Genomic DNA, 13912 nt, shown 5'->3' on the forward strand with positions numbered 1-13912 from the left:
ATTATTAGTAAATAGATCACACTAATTAATTATGTACATACTATACCGCAAAGTTAGGGAATGAGGATTTATTATGTTTTGTATGAAAGGTGATAAAATTGATAGAGTGCAGAATGAATAAAGAAATTTTTTTAGACGTTCTAACTCAAGTTTGGAGGCTGATTATTTGATTCAGTGTTCCGGCCTTGTGATCTGGATGGTTTTGCTTCCACTGAACATACCGCACCCATTGTATTAGTGACTAGTCTTAAATTTGCATTATTGTGTGAAAAAATGTGAAAAAATTCAAAAAAATTTTAAAAACCTACCTAAAAGTTAATACATCTCACTTGACACTTAATTAGATGAACTGTACAAAATTTTAAATTAGAAAATACCCCACACATTCTTTAATTTCTATCCCAGAATTGAAACTACAGGGTTTTCCAATAAGAGGTGTTATTTTGAATAGCCCGCTATTTCGGTAGATGTTACTTTTGAAGCTGTGATTTTTTTAAATTTGACAAGTAGAAACTACGTCATTAATAAAAATGGAATAATACACGCTTCAACAACGCATTGAAATTATTAAAATTCACTTGAGTGAATCAAATGCAAATCATCTTGAGTGATGAGGCCCATTTCCACCTCGGTGGCTTTGTCAACAAGCAAAATTGTCGCATCTGGGGCTCAGAAAACTAAAGACTTATTGTTGAAAAGCCTTTTTTTCCTCAACGTGTGACAGTTTGGTGCGGTTTATGGTCCGGCGGAGTCATTGGATCTTACTTTTTTGAAAATGAGGCTGGAGCAACAGTTACGGTGAATGGATTGCGCTATCGAGAGATGATTAATGATTTTTTACTGCCGGAATTAGATGGTATTAATCTGGACAACGATTATTTTTAACAAGATGGCGCTACGTGCCACACAAGCAACGAAACCATTGATCTTTGTGATGGTTTGAACAATCACATAAATAAACGAAATGAATGTTCTCCAAAAATTTTTTTGTTTGGGCTAACAGATAGATTTATTGACAGGCGGGCTTGAAGAAACACATTCCCACGGGAAGGGAGAGATCGGAGGGGCAGTCAGTTCTTGAACGTGGATACGTTGACAGCTCCGAGAAACCAATACAAATCAGAAGTGTTGTGTGAAATTACAGTTTGGTGATCAGGGGTGAAGGCACGAAATGAAAGAATGTGTTGAAGGTCACATGTGTTTTATTGATGAGTCAGTGTAGCCGTAACGAGAGTTGACGCTGAACAGAAGAATACACCGGATGCTGGCTGTGATGGCAGGTCAAGCGCGGGTCAGTGAGTCGACGCCGGGCGCTGGTGACCGGGACTCGATGGAGGTCAGGCACTGGTGAAGAACGTAGGTCTTCAGGCACTCCAGTGCTGACGAGACGGCCGAAGGTGCGGCCGACCTTGTGGGCAGTTGAACGGGAACGGCGTGACCAGTGAGGATGCTGCGTGTCCTCGTGGTGGTCATGGTTGCGTGGAAGAAGCGCTGGTCAGAGACGCTGGAACCAGGGCGCTTGTAATCCGTTGTAGCGCTGGCCATGGACACGGCCGAGGCGCTAAGATGATGTCCCGATAGAGTCCATGATGATAGGGGCGAAGCCGGGTACGTGTCCTTCGCGCTAGTGTGAGCGCGGGTGATCACTCGTTGATCCTTGTAGGCTGACGGCGGAACGGTAACTGATGACTGACTGACTGATTCGCTGCGTCGGGCTTATTTATACTACTCGGCCGACGGCGGCAGTAGGTAGGTGGATGGCAACTAAATTCTAGGCACTCGCACAGACTGTGTGTTTCGGGAACCTTCGATAGTGCGGCGATTATGCATAGGCCGTAGACTCGAACCTTCTGGCGAGTTCTCGTAGTATCCCAGACGAACTGCAGTATTATTGTCGCGAGTAGATACTTGAAACAGGTAGGTCTCGTAGTACGTAGATTACTTTGTTTACGATTAAACGATGCAAGTAGCAAGTACGTACCTAAGTAGCAAGTAGCAGTTTATTATTAATTATTTAATCTGGATAATTCGACGCCACAACAGTTAATTAGTGAATTCAAATGGTGTTAGAAAGTACTGTGGAATATTGAATTAAAGTGAAATATTATTGAACCGGTGTTTGTGTGAAGTGAAAGTAGTTGGACTCAGTGAGAATACAATTAATTATAATGACAATAATAATAATTGGATAATTTGTAGAGCGCCGTTTTGTGAAAAATCACCCCAGGGGCGCTAAGAGTTGGGCGATCGCGATTATAATATAAAATGTGTTAAATTAAACGTGACTTCGTAAATATGTAGTTCAAACTAAATTACTTGTTTTAAAAACATGAAAATAATAATAATAATGATTGCGTTGTAAAACAGAGATTAGGGAGGTACAATTGTATTTACAGAATTATTTAATTACCCTTTTATAGGCGTAGGGAGGGGACCAAAAGTGAACGAATTGCAAGGATTTCGCTAAAAGGAGGAAAGAAGCCGATAGGGAGGAGATCGAAAATTAAACTGATTTAGCTATATAGTGTAACCAGGTAAGCTGCACACTAGGATTTGGAGGTGGCTAACAGGGTGAGTTTTTTTATATTATTTATTAAATTCCAGAAGACCCTTTAAAAGGACGGATACAGGAACCGAGTTTGCAACGCCTGCAACCCAAATAATCTTCCCATAAAAAGGAATACGCTAGACGAATTGTCAATCAGCTGTGAGTGCGAGACAGGCCAATGACCTTTTCATATATAGGCCGAGAGGCGCAGTGTACAGTCAGTCAAAGGGGAAGTTTTGCTAGCGTATGACCGCCCGAATAGAAAACGACCCGATGCAACCAGACAGAACAAAATGATTACTTTTCTTCTGTTATTTGACTTTCTAATTTAATACTTTTCATCTATTGTTTGACTTTCTAATTTACAAATTGGGATGCACAAAGACAAATCTAGAGTCAAAGGAGGGAGATGGTAATCTCCGAAATAAAACTACCAACCGAACAACTTTTCTCAACAGGTACCTTTCGAGAGGTAGGCAGCCTCTTTAAATTAAATGCAAAAATCACACCAATTATCCGTTTATAAAGAATTAAGATATTGACTTTTCTTTGGACAAATTAAATAATCCATTTTTTGAACTAGAACAATGCTTATAATTTAATTATATACTTACATATATTATGATTTCATAGGAAACTTTGGTTGTTTTTGATTAAATAAGAGAAAATTAGAAACATATCATTTTAAACAGTAGGTCTACTGTTCAAAGAACCACTAGTAATCTATAGTAGGAGTCAAACGTGAATGTTGGTGACTCCCACCCTCCAAAAACAGCAGTTATAATTAAGTTGTCAGTCCATCTCCTGAAAAAATTACCTAAAACTACTATAAAAGTCCATATCTTACTCTTATTATTATTTCCTTCAAATCTTGAAACTGTATTATTGATAAATCTTGCCTATTTCTTACTTATCCCTTTGGTTTTGCGAATATATTATTTACTTACTTACATGATTCCATAAAATTGAGCTAGGATTCACTCACCAAACACAAGAGCCTCGTCTCTTTATGGTGAGGAAAAGCTAAATTTACCTTGATAACACTGTATAATATGTATAAATGTATATTTATTGTAAAAAACATACAAATATTAAATGAAAAAAAAAAAAAAATCTCATTTGTGGATGAACTCTGTTTTGTTATCACTGCCTATTGGAGCGGAAATTTTAACAGACACTTTAGATAATCGTAAACCGTTCGTCGTGTTACATGCTAAGTGTAACCTATCTATCTACTGGTCAACACCTACAAAATCTCATTATTTGATGCCCTTTCTTAAGCTCTTATTTCAAAGTGAATGTGAACTTTTATAGCGGAATACAAATTTTACACGTGATGTAAAATTGATCCAATTTGAATAACATTATTTTAATGAGAAACTATAAAAGCGTACTAAGGGTAAAGTATAAAATGCATTCCTGAATATATTTATCTAGAATGTCTTGACCTGGTTTAGAAAATTCTGCTTAGAAAGCTGTTAAACGCTTAAAAGAACAAAGATGCACCCAGAAAATATGTGAGCATTTTTCAAAACGTGGTTGGGTTAGCTCAAATAAATTTTCGAAACAAAGAGATCCCGAATATATTATTTCCATTTTAGTTGACGTTGTATCTTATCCTTGGCTTAAAGGTGCAAAATCATAAAACAGTTACCTTTTTTTAAATTGACAGTGATATTTTTGAATTGAGTATTCAATACTATCCACGCCATGGGCCATGACTTAAATTGTTTTCTAGCAAAACAGAAAAGCTGAATTTTAATATTTTTTAAAGATTTCAAGCTCTTTTCGATGTTGTTGTTTTACAACATTTTGTGGTATTCCAAAGTTTGTGTTTTTGTGAAGAAAGTATAAAATATGCAGTATTCTTTAAAATGGCTTATCTTCGGGGCGAGTGGATGAGTTTTTATATTTAATAAAAGTGTTTGTGGAAGACCGGAAGAATTATAACGACATCAACAGAATGTATAACACATAACAGGAAATTCAATTAATGGAAGACTGAATGTAATGGTTATTAATAGCACATTTGTTGTCAAAGTAAGCAAGACTGGTAGTCTACAATAAAGTTCTGTTACCATCTCTGACGTATGGCACTGGAACATGGAATTAACAAAAAAGGGACGAATTACTATATCTGTAGAATAAAGAAGTACGCGTCATAAAACCATTTGCTTGTAGCTGTAATTCATTTGAACTAATAACTCACTAACTTACCATCACACCGTTTCCACGCAGGGGCAGGGAAGGACCGTAAAACAACTCGGTCTTTTCACACACTTCTTGCCTCATTTACATTCATACATACTCTTCTATAATTCTGACTATTAACATAGCCTGACTCGAGTATCTGATTCACTTGATCGTGTCATGTCTTCCTCGGGCATCCCCGACATCTGTTACCATTCGCATTTGCCTCATATATTCTCCTTACATTTCTTTCTTTGCTCGTTCGCTCTACATGCCCAAACCATCTAAGCGTACCTTTCTTAGTATTACTCATTACACTTACATCAGCCTCGGATTCTTTGAATAGTTTTACCACACATACGCCTCAGGGATTTCTTTTTACCAGCATTCAGTCTACTTTCATCCTTTCTCTGCCAGTTCCATGCCTCACTTCCATAAATCAGGTACCAGCACTCCATTGTGGACTGCTAACTTCGTTCCCTTGGACATTAGTTACTAGCGCCAACTACGTTCAGTCCTTCATTATTGGAGTTACCTGCATTTAACCTTCTTTCAATATCTCTGTCGGTCTTCCCAACCCTCGTAAACTTACTTCCTAAATACACAAACTCATCCACTTGCTCCAAGTATTCCTCATTCACAACTATATTGCACACTGTTTTCGTACTCTCTCTTTCTTTCATTTGAAAATATCATCAAAAATGTAATGCCAGTAAAAACGTAGTTTATATGCTTTTGACATGGGTGAACAGTAGTGGCGGCCCGTCTCTCGAGTCAATAAATCAATGGCCCCATAATATGGCACAACCTCCAGAGTCAGGAATAACAGAAGATAATGTTTGAACAATGTATGATTATGAATGAAACAAGGATTGATATCCAAGGCTGATTCACATGACGTTCACTCTGTCAGTATTTAATTTATTTTTGTAATTATTTATTGAAATGTTATTATTTCACTCTGCATCATGATTATGTTTATTTTCAGATGGTAATACCAAATCAAAATTTTGTAGTCGTTATGTAAATAGGCTTTGACATTTAATTATTAACGCCGTTTTTAATGCTTACACGTAAGAATACCTACCTAGTAAACAATTTAAATTATTATACGTAACTGAACTATCTCAGTAACAATGTTTTCTCTTAAATTATGTGATAAATTGAATTTGACCTGGCATAATTATTTTCCTTCATTAGTAATCTGGGGAAGGAGTAATACATATTATGGTAGTTAGTCCCACAATTTCTGCAGTGAAATAAAACCCGACTTCTTATATTACGTAGTGGAACCCAAAAACTATTATTTAACTTATAAAGGCAACATTTTGCCTCATTAAGAATTTTATGTATAAATACGAAGAGAGCAGATATTTTTTTTGTACCTGTTTGTCCGACCAGAGCCTCTAATGGATCGATGCTTTCGTCTCTTGGGTTTTCTCGTGCAAACGTAACAGCAAACTCTCCAATACAAAAACCTGGAACAAATTTTGTTAATAACACATTCATTGTTAAAAAGCACTTAAAATATAACCTTTATTTTAAATTGCCTGATTTTAAGTTTTAATAGATATTATATCAAAAATGCAAGGTTTGATATCGTCAAATTCATAGGAAGCTATGAACTGTACTATTTATCTAACAAGTCTTAATGTTTTTATAAAATATACTCATTAACATAATTATGAATATATTGCATTAGATATTCAGTACAATTTTACAGAAATACGTTTTAACTATGTAAGTATTTGAATAGTGGAATAACTTATTGAGTAAAACCTCAAATTGTAATATTTTATCACTGGCGATAATATTAACATTTTTTAAACGAAAAACGTGAAATAGAAAACGATTTGGTCGTATCTTGGTATTGAACCCAGAACATCAGCCTCGCCGGGGCTTTCCTCTGTCACTGAGCTAATCCGACCTTATCCCATAGGTCATATTTAACTGTATCATAATTCGATTAAGAACTAGCTACCAACATTTTTTCTTAATGCATATTTTTTCGGCTGCTATCTTTAAACGTGATTGCAAGATTCTACCCGAATGTAATTGCAATCTTGATAGTGTATTAACGTTATATATCCATTTTTATTATTAATGTTTGACATCTCAACAATTTTTCACAAGTTTAGAATGATATTCAATATTTTTATGGTAAAATAACTTATTGAAGAAATCCTCAAATTGTAATACTAAGGGCGGTCATTTCACAGAATTTGAACAATTCGTCGAATTTCAAAGTTCTGTGAAGGTTCTATTCAAGTTCTGTTATTATATAACTATTGGCCAGTCGCTACATAAAACAAAAATAATAACATAATGATAACTTGAATTGAACTTTTAAAGAATCTGAAAATTTACTTGGGGATACGATGAATTGTTCAAATTCTGTGATACAAACACAACCTAATTGAAAATAATAAACTAATTCTCAAAGAAAAACGTGAAAAAAAACTCTTGAAAAAAGTTAATGTAAAGCCCCACAAGGTCCTGAGTTATTTTCCTAATAATCTTCAATGATTATAATTATTTTAAAAATTTGTAAAATGTCTAAATAAATATTATTCCGTAAATATATATATTTTAAGGTAACGTATTAAATACTCAGGTTTTTTACAAAAACGATGCTTTATAAAACCCATTAATAATAGTAGTTTTTACCACGAAAACAATTCACACAACTTAAAAGCACTCACTGCTAAGAACTTCCCACCCATTTGTTTCGATGTTTCAATATCGATACGATGACCCATCAATCGAGTTTGGCGGGACCGTGGTCGTATTATTTTGACAAATGTAATTCCATTACCTGAACGATGTGGCCATTACGTCCCCGATGGTGGATAGGCACAGCAGCATTAGCGGGATTCCCAAAATGGCGTAAAATATGGTCACCACCTTTCCCATGTGGGTTTTGGGCGCGATGTGACCATATCCTGAAACAAAATAAAGTTTATTTTTTATAGCGGACACCTTAATAAAAAAGAATGGTTATCGCACTGTTTAGTGGGTAGGTTTATTAATGTAAAGAAAAAATGTATAAGCGGGTGAGAACGATATATATAAAGGTTTAAGAGACAATTTATTTTGTCGATTGATTGTGGGAAGTTAGGTTCAAATAATAGAATTTGATTTCAAAAAGACATTTTCACAAACTGTTGTGCAATTTTAAAATAGAAAAATCTCACAAAATATTTTTTATTGTTTCTTTGCATGAAATCATTGTTTAAATAATTTTATAAAATAATAAAAATAACACAAAAATAATGAATTGTAAGAACAATATTGCTACATTAATGTTTCTTACAAATAATGGGTACCTACTAAGCTGAAGGAAGCCAATTCGTTATAATGAAGTAAACATGTACGGTGATATTTGATTGGAAATAAAATATGATGCCAAAAAGAACAAAGGATAAAATGGACAAGATGAAAAGGAGAAAAAATATTATTTTATGGTATTTATTTAAAAAGGATAAGGATGAAAAATATATACGAGTATATTTATTTACAAAATATTGAGCCAAATAAAAAAAAATAAGTTGAAACATAATTTAACAAAAGGTTAACAAAGAATTTGAAAATATTTTTATATTTGTACAAAAAAGAATTATATGACTTAATATGTTCTGGAAGGCTATTAAGTGGAGCCTAATTTGATCGGTTTTACAGATTTAAACACTTATTTGTGCAGTGGGAACCCCTTAAAACTTGCATTAATTCGTTCGTTAATTCCTTGTTTGTCCTCTACCTCAGCTAATGAGTACTCAGATATTACCTATTTAATTTCGGTTGATTTGTTTCTTTTTAAGACATGATTCAATGTAGGTTCTCTTAAACATAACAAATTAAATATCTAATAAAATAATGAATTAAAATTTCAAGACATTTCATTTTTGGCGCTACTCAAAATAAATTAATTTTCTAACTTTCCTCCTCCCCTCACTTACCCCCACAAAACATTCTCAAAAGGGGGTACAATAGATCCTCTGGTTCCTGACAGATCAACTCTTACGTGACTTTTAAAATTTTAAATTAAAATTTCGTTTTGATAAATCAAATAAATCTAGCCATAACAAATCGTTCTTAAATGTCGTTTGCGCGAAAAAAGGTTCTAATTAAACAATTATTGTGGTTAAAAATAACAATTTCTCTCAATTGACTTGCTTCTAGCTACGGTTATAATACTTTTAATTGAGGCTGATCAAAATAAAACGGGTTTTAAAAAATATGGTAGAAGTCATAAAAAAAATAATCAGTAGATCATTATCGGTACTTATGTAAATGGCAATAGGTTATGCAAAGTATAAATATACTTGTCTTAGGTACAATATAAAAGGGTAGTAATAAGTAAATATAAATTCCAAGAATCATCAAACCTACTAATTTCTGTGAAATTATTCATGGGTGATATTTGGATCTAGAAAAAAACTCTTTTTTTTATTTTAACTGTCAGTTTCAAAATTGGAACCGATTGTTGGAAGAATTTAGACAAGCGATAAAGTACCTAGCTACATTTTAATAATTTAAAATAGTTTTTTTTTTCAGCAATTGCAATTTTCAAAATGGCTAATGAGTTGTCAAGAATTCAGACTTTTCCGTTATTTTTCATGTTACATTAAAATACATTTTTTTTATATTCTAATGAAACAATTTAGCTTGTTTTTTTACCAATTCATCTTTGGCCATTTCATCTTTCGCATAAGTTTTCTATTGATTTGTTTTCATAACAGTTATAATGTAGATGTAGTCTGTAATATAAATATTCATAAATATTCTGACCAATATTATCAATAAACTTGATTCATCTTTTTAAACTTCTTCAATTTTTGACAAAAATTATAAATGAGAACCAAAATTCAAAAAATAAGGTTGTTTGTAATTAATTAATTAATTTCTGAGCACCGAAATCATTTTTTTATTTTTTAATAGCTGTTTCCCGCCACGCGTATCTGTGGCTCCGTCTGTCTGAGAAACAATAGCGCGTGTTACTTTTACGTCCAATAGATGTCGCTGTTTTAAAAAAAGCATATTTTTCCAACAGTGACATCTATATAATATAGGTTTAAGAATCCCAACTGCTCGCATCTTATGGGAGCCAACTAGACTACGACATCCCCAATTGGGGTAAGGGTATGGGGAAGGGTAGGAGATAGGAAATAGGAAGTTGGGGGAGCACCTAAGTGTTCAGATCTGGTCACCAAATATGGCTAAAGCCCTTTCAAGCAGATTTTCTATTCTGAAATATGTGGTCCTTCACCAGGGCGGTACTGGAGGTATCAACCACATTTATTTATTTCCTATTGATTGTCCCATGACCAATGTCTTATCTTTTGAGAAAACTATGACTTAATAATCCTTGGATACATCCAATTAATTCGTGTAATATTATTTTTGTTCTATTTTGTAACCTGACAATTTGAACGATTTTAAAATAACAAGGTGTGGGTGTCCAAGTAACTGCGGGTTTACAAAATTAAAAAAAATATATATATATTATTATAGCATCATAAAAAAAGATTTTCAACAGTGAAATTCTCCACAACCTTTGTTATACTTTTTTTTCAAAATCTGCGGAGAAATTTAAATTATATTCTTTCATGCCAACACCTAATTTATAAGGTCAGAATTATTTTCAAATGATGAATGATTTTAAATTTATTTTCTTTTGTGTCAGAACAATCAGTCAACGCGTCAGCGAAAAACTGAAGCCGTGAAAATAGTTTTGAAAAACTAATTTCTTCATCCTAATTTCTTTCCATTTTTCAAAGGCATTATAATATAACTTTCAGATGACCTCAAATATATAAAAGTAACCTTTTAAAGATGTTTTTCTACTTAGTACGAATTACGTTCCTTGAAAACAACTGTAAAATAGTTTTTTTAAGATCATCAGTCTTGAAGTCCAAAAAATAAACAATAGCTAAATTTTAAAAGAAAAAAATATTGTTTTTTTATATTAACCCCATACAGGAGGCCCTAAGGAAAATAATTTCCCTCACGGCCTATGCCAATTTTTGGAATGCTATGTGGTGATTTTTGGGATGCTATGTGGTGATTTTTGGGATGCTATGTGGTGATTTTTGGGATGCTATGTGGTGAATTTTAGGATGCTATGTGGTGATTTTTGGGATGCCATGTGGTGATTTTTGGGATGCTATGTGGTGATTTTTGGGATGCTATGTGGTGATTTTTGGGATGCTATGTGGTGATTTTTGGGATGCTATGTGGTGATTTTTGGGATGCTATGTGGTGATTTTTGGGATGCTATGTGGTGATTTTTGGGATGCTATGTGGTGATTTTTGGGATGCTATGTGGTGATTTTTGGGATGCTATGTGGAGATTTTTGGGATGCTATGTGGTGATTTTTGGGATGCTATGTGGCGATTTTTTTTTTGAGGAAAGAAACGAGAGGAAGTTCTGGGAAGGAAAAAGGTTGGGTAGGGAATCTAGGGATCAGTGTATCCAGGAGCGACAGACATATGAATATAGTCTCCCCAAACTAGCCTCTCCCGATCTGGCACGTCACGCAGCTGGTGGGCAGGCGCATCCTGAACACACCTCACCCGATAAACCCTGGCACCCCTGCTAAGTCACCCAAAGAGCGAACCACTTGAGGTGATCTATAGCAGAGGTGTTAGTTATCTATTAAATATATACCTGAGCGGTGGTATACAAATCCGCCTCCCAAATTGAGAATTATTGTTGTTATTTGAATTGTCAGACTATAATTCAGATGGTTCTTTTGGAGGATGTGCTTCAGTTCTTGAGAGGTAAGTGATCTCTTTGATTTCACAACCATCCTCCTCTTCATCGCCACCCCTTCCCATTTCCTTCAGCCTTACAACATACCCAGATTAGAGATTGGCTCTGGGCAGTTGAGGTTATTAGGTTGAAGGTTATTAACATTTTCAAAATAGATCCTTTTCAAATACATAAACGCAAAAATATTTTATTATTATTGCGTCCTCTCCCAAGGGGAAGGAATATAATCCCAATTGTCACAACATCCTATTTACCCAAAACCAAACATAACACAATTTAATTAGTAAATTATGTAATTCGATTTACTAACAGAGATTATTGTTGTATAATTCTTTGTGAAAGTTTTTAAATATTTCATTAATTATCTTCTGGTTTTGTTTAGTTTTATTGTCTTTTCGCCTTAACTGCATGTCTATGTGATATTATAATTTACCTTAACTACTACGAACCTAATAGACTATATTACTGCCGCCGTGGAAGGAACTACATTATCCTCTTTGAGAATCTCAAGGACGATGCTGTGTTTTTATGCTGTGTGATGACAGCATAATAACACTTTATCTAAATAATGCGAACATCTGAGTACACTCATGTTCTCCTAGTGAGCTGTTGACAAAACACTACTACTAACTCATACAATTACTGATTACATGTGATCATTATGTAAACTGTATGTAAGATAATAGAAATGGATAAATAAAAATTAATATTAAACATTCTTGTTAATATATGCCCAGGAAAACATCTGATCATCGAAAATAAGTCTGATTTGAGAATGATAAAACACCTATTTTCAATTTTATTTGTATATTTGTATTTTTTTTTCAAAATATGAGTATGATAAAAGACCTATTTTCAATTTTATTTGTATTTTTTTCAAAATAAACGTTTTATCGATACTTGTTTGTATTGAACAATGAAAACGATCAGTTATTTTTACTTCGTTTTAACGAGGTTCCTCAAAGCTCCGTATACCTCAATATGAATCCAATGTGAAAAGACACAGAACTTCGAGATGTATACTTACCATTTTTCGTTCATTTAAGAAGGTTTATGTCAAGGGCTCACAGGGAATGAACAGGGCAGATAACTGGCACAATAATGGCTATCATTTCTTTGACAAACTGTCTCAATATTCCAATACAAAGTATTTTTATAATATATGAAGTTGATACACAATACATGGAATGAGAAAATTGAAGAATTGGAATCAATGAAATGAAAAATGTAGGAACATGGATATTTTTCCACTTTCTCTTCTAAATCGTTTTTTTTCTGGAGCTGAAACCCATAGAACTCAATATAAATTATATTTAGTCGGTTTATTTATGAATTGTGGAGTTAGTTTCTTCTGTAAAGGTGTCAGAACTAAAAGTTTGTAATATGTCATTGTATTTCGACATTTATAGAAACTTCAATCCATTATTGCAATGTATCACTTTTTTATCAAAAAACTCTTCAAAAATTGATTCGATTCAATGAAAAATATATTGTAGGTAGGTAAAAAAAAATAATTTCAGAATAAAAAATAAATTAAAATATTCCCTCTAATTCTTAAGGCAGTAAGATGACATTATTTTATAATCCACTTCTATTCATTTGAAGAGAAAATGGAAATAAATTCGTAAACAAACATATTTAGGTATTTTAATCGAAGTAACCCTTAATTTAGCAACAAAAAAGCAAACTAACTGTGATGATTGCATTTTTGCTAAATACTGCCATAATCACCATGATCATTATTATACTATAATATCATCATCATCAAGCAAAATTCTCTTGATTCTGTTAATGAAAGTTCTGTTTAGAGTAAATAATATTTTTTTATGTAGAGTTTATTGGTATAAAAAATGTTCATATTTGAGAAGTTACGCGCTCAGAAGTTACGTAAATGACAATGAACTCTCAGAAAAAATCTTATTTTTAGAATGAAACCAAAAACAACTTTACGTTTTTGGGTTTAAAAATTAAAAATAAAAATTACAAAAACGTAGATTGCAATTTTGTACATTATGAACAAAAACCTTTATTTTCAGAACGAAATCACAACCATACCAACCTTCATGAATTCAAATTGTAAAACAAATAAAAACAGATAAAACACGTCGCAATTTCTTTCAAGTATCACGTCAATTGCAATTGTGTATATCATGTAAGAAAAGAACTTATTTTCTTAAGGAAACCAAAAACACGCAGCCTATTTTTAAATCAAACCATGGCAATGCTTCAAAGGAGGCGGGTGCACAGTGCTACGATCCCAAACATGGAAAAGGACAAAATTACTATATAACAAATATTAGTATCCTTACTCGAAACAAACACACAGAAACTTGATATTTACTACTGATGCTCAAACTCTGAGCTTTGCAATACAACTGATCAATGTGGCACTTAATTTACTC

The 13912-nt window shown here is 33.4% G+C and overlaps 1 protein-coding gene across 2 annotated transcripts in view; it reads right to left on the reverse strand.

Annotated features, from left to right (window-relative positions):
- galene (potassium two pore domain channel subfamily K member galene) overlaps positions 1 to 13912 on the reverse strand; it is a 340051-nt gene that overhangs the window by 41536 nt on the left and 284603 nt on the right. For both annotated transcript variants that reach the window (XM_089645485.1, XM_089645484.1), the window contains exons 4-5: positions 7554 to 7680; positions 6124 to 6216 (exon numbers count right to left, since the gene is read on the reverse strand). In XM_089645485.1, coding sequence (XP_089501611.1) covers positions 6124 to 6216; positions 7554 to 7680 — 220 coding nt within the window. The remainder of the gene's footprint in view (positions 1 to 6123; positions 6217 to 7553; positions 7681 to 13912) is intronic.

This window comes from Hesperophylax consimilis, chromosome 22, assembly GCF_061612785.1.
Source record: "Hesperophylax consimilis isolate HC1 chromosome 22, BYU_Hcon_1.0, whole genome shotgun sequence".
Taxonomy (NCBI): Eukaryota; Metazoa; Arthropoda; class Insecta; order Trichoptera; family Limnephilidae; genus Hesperophylax; species Hesperophylax consimilis.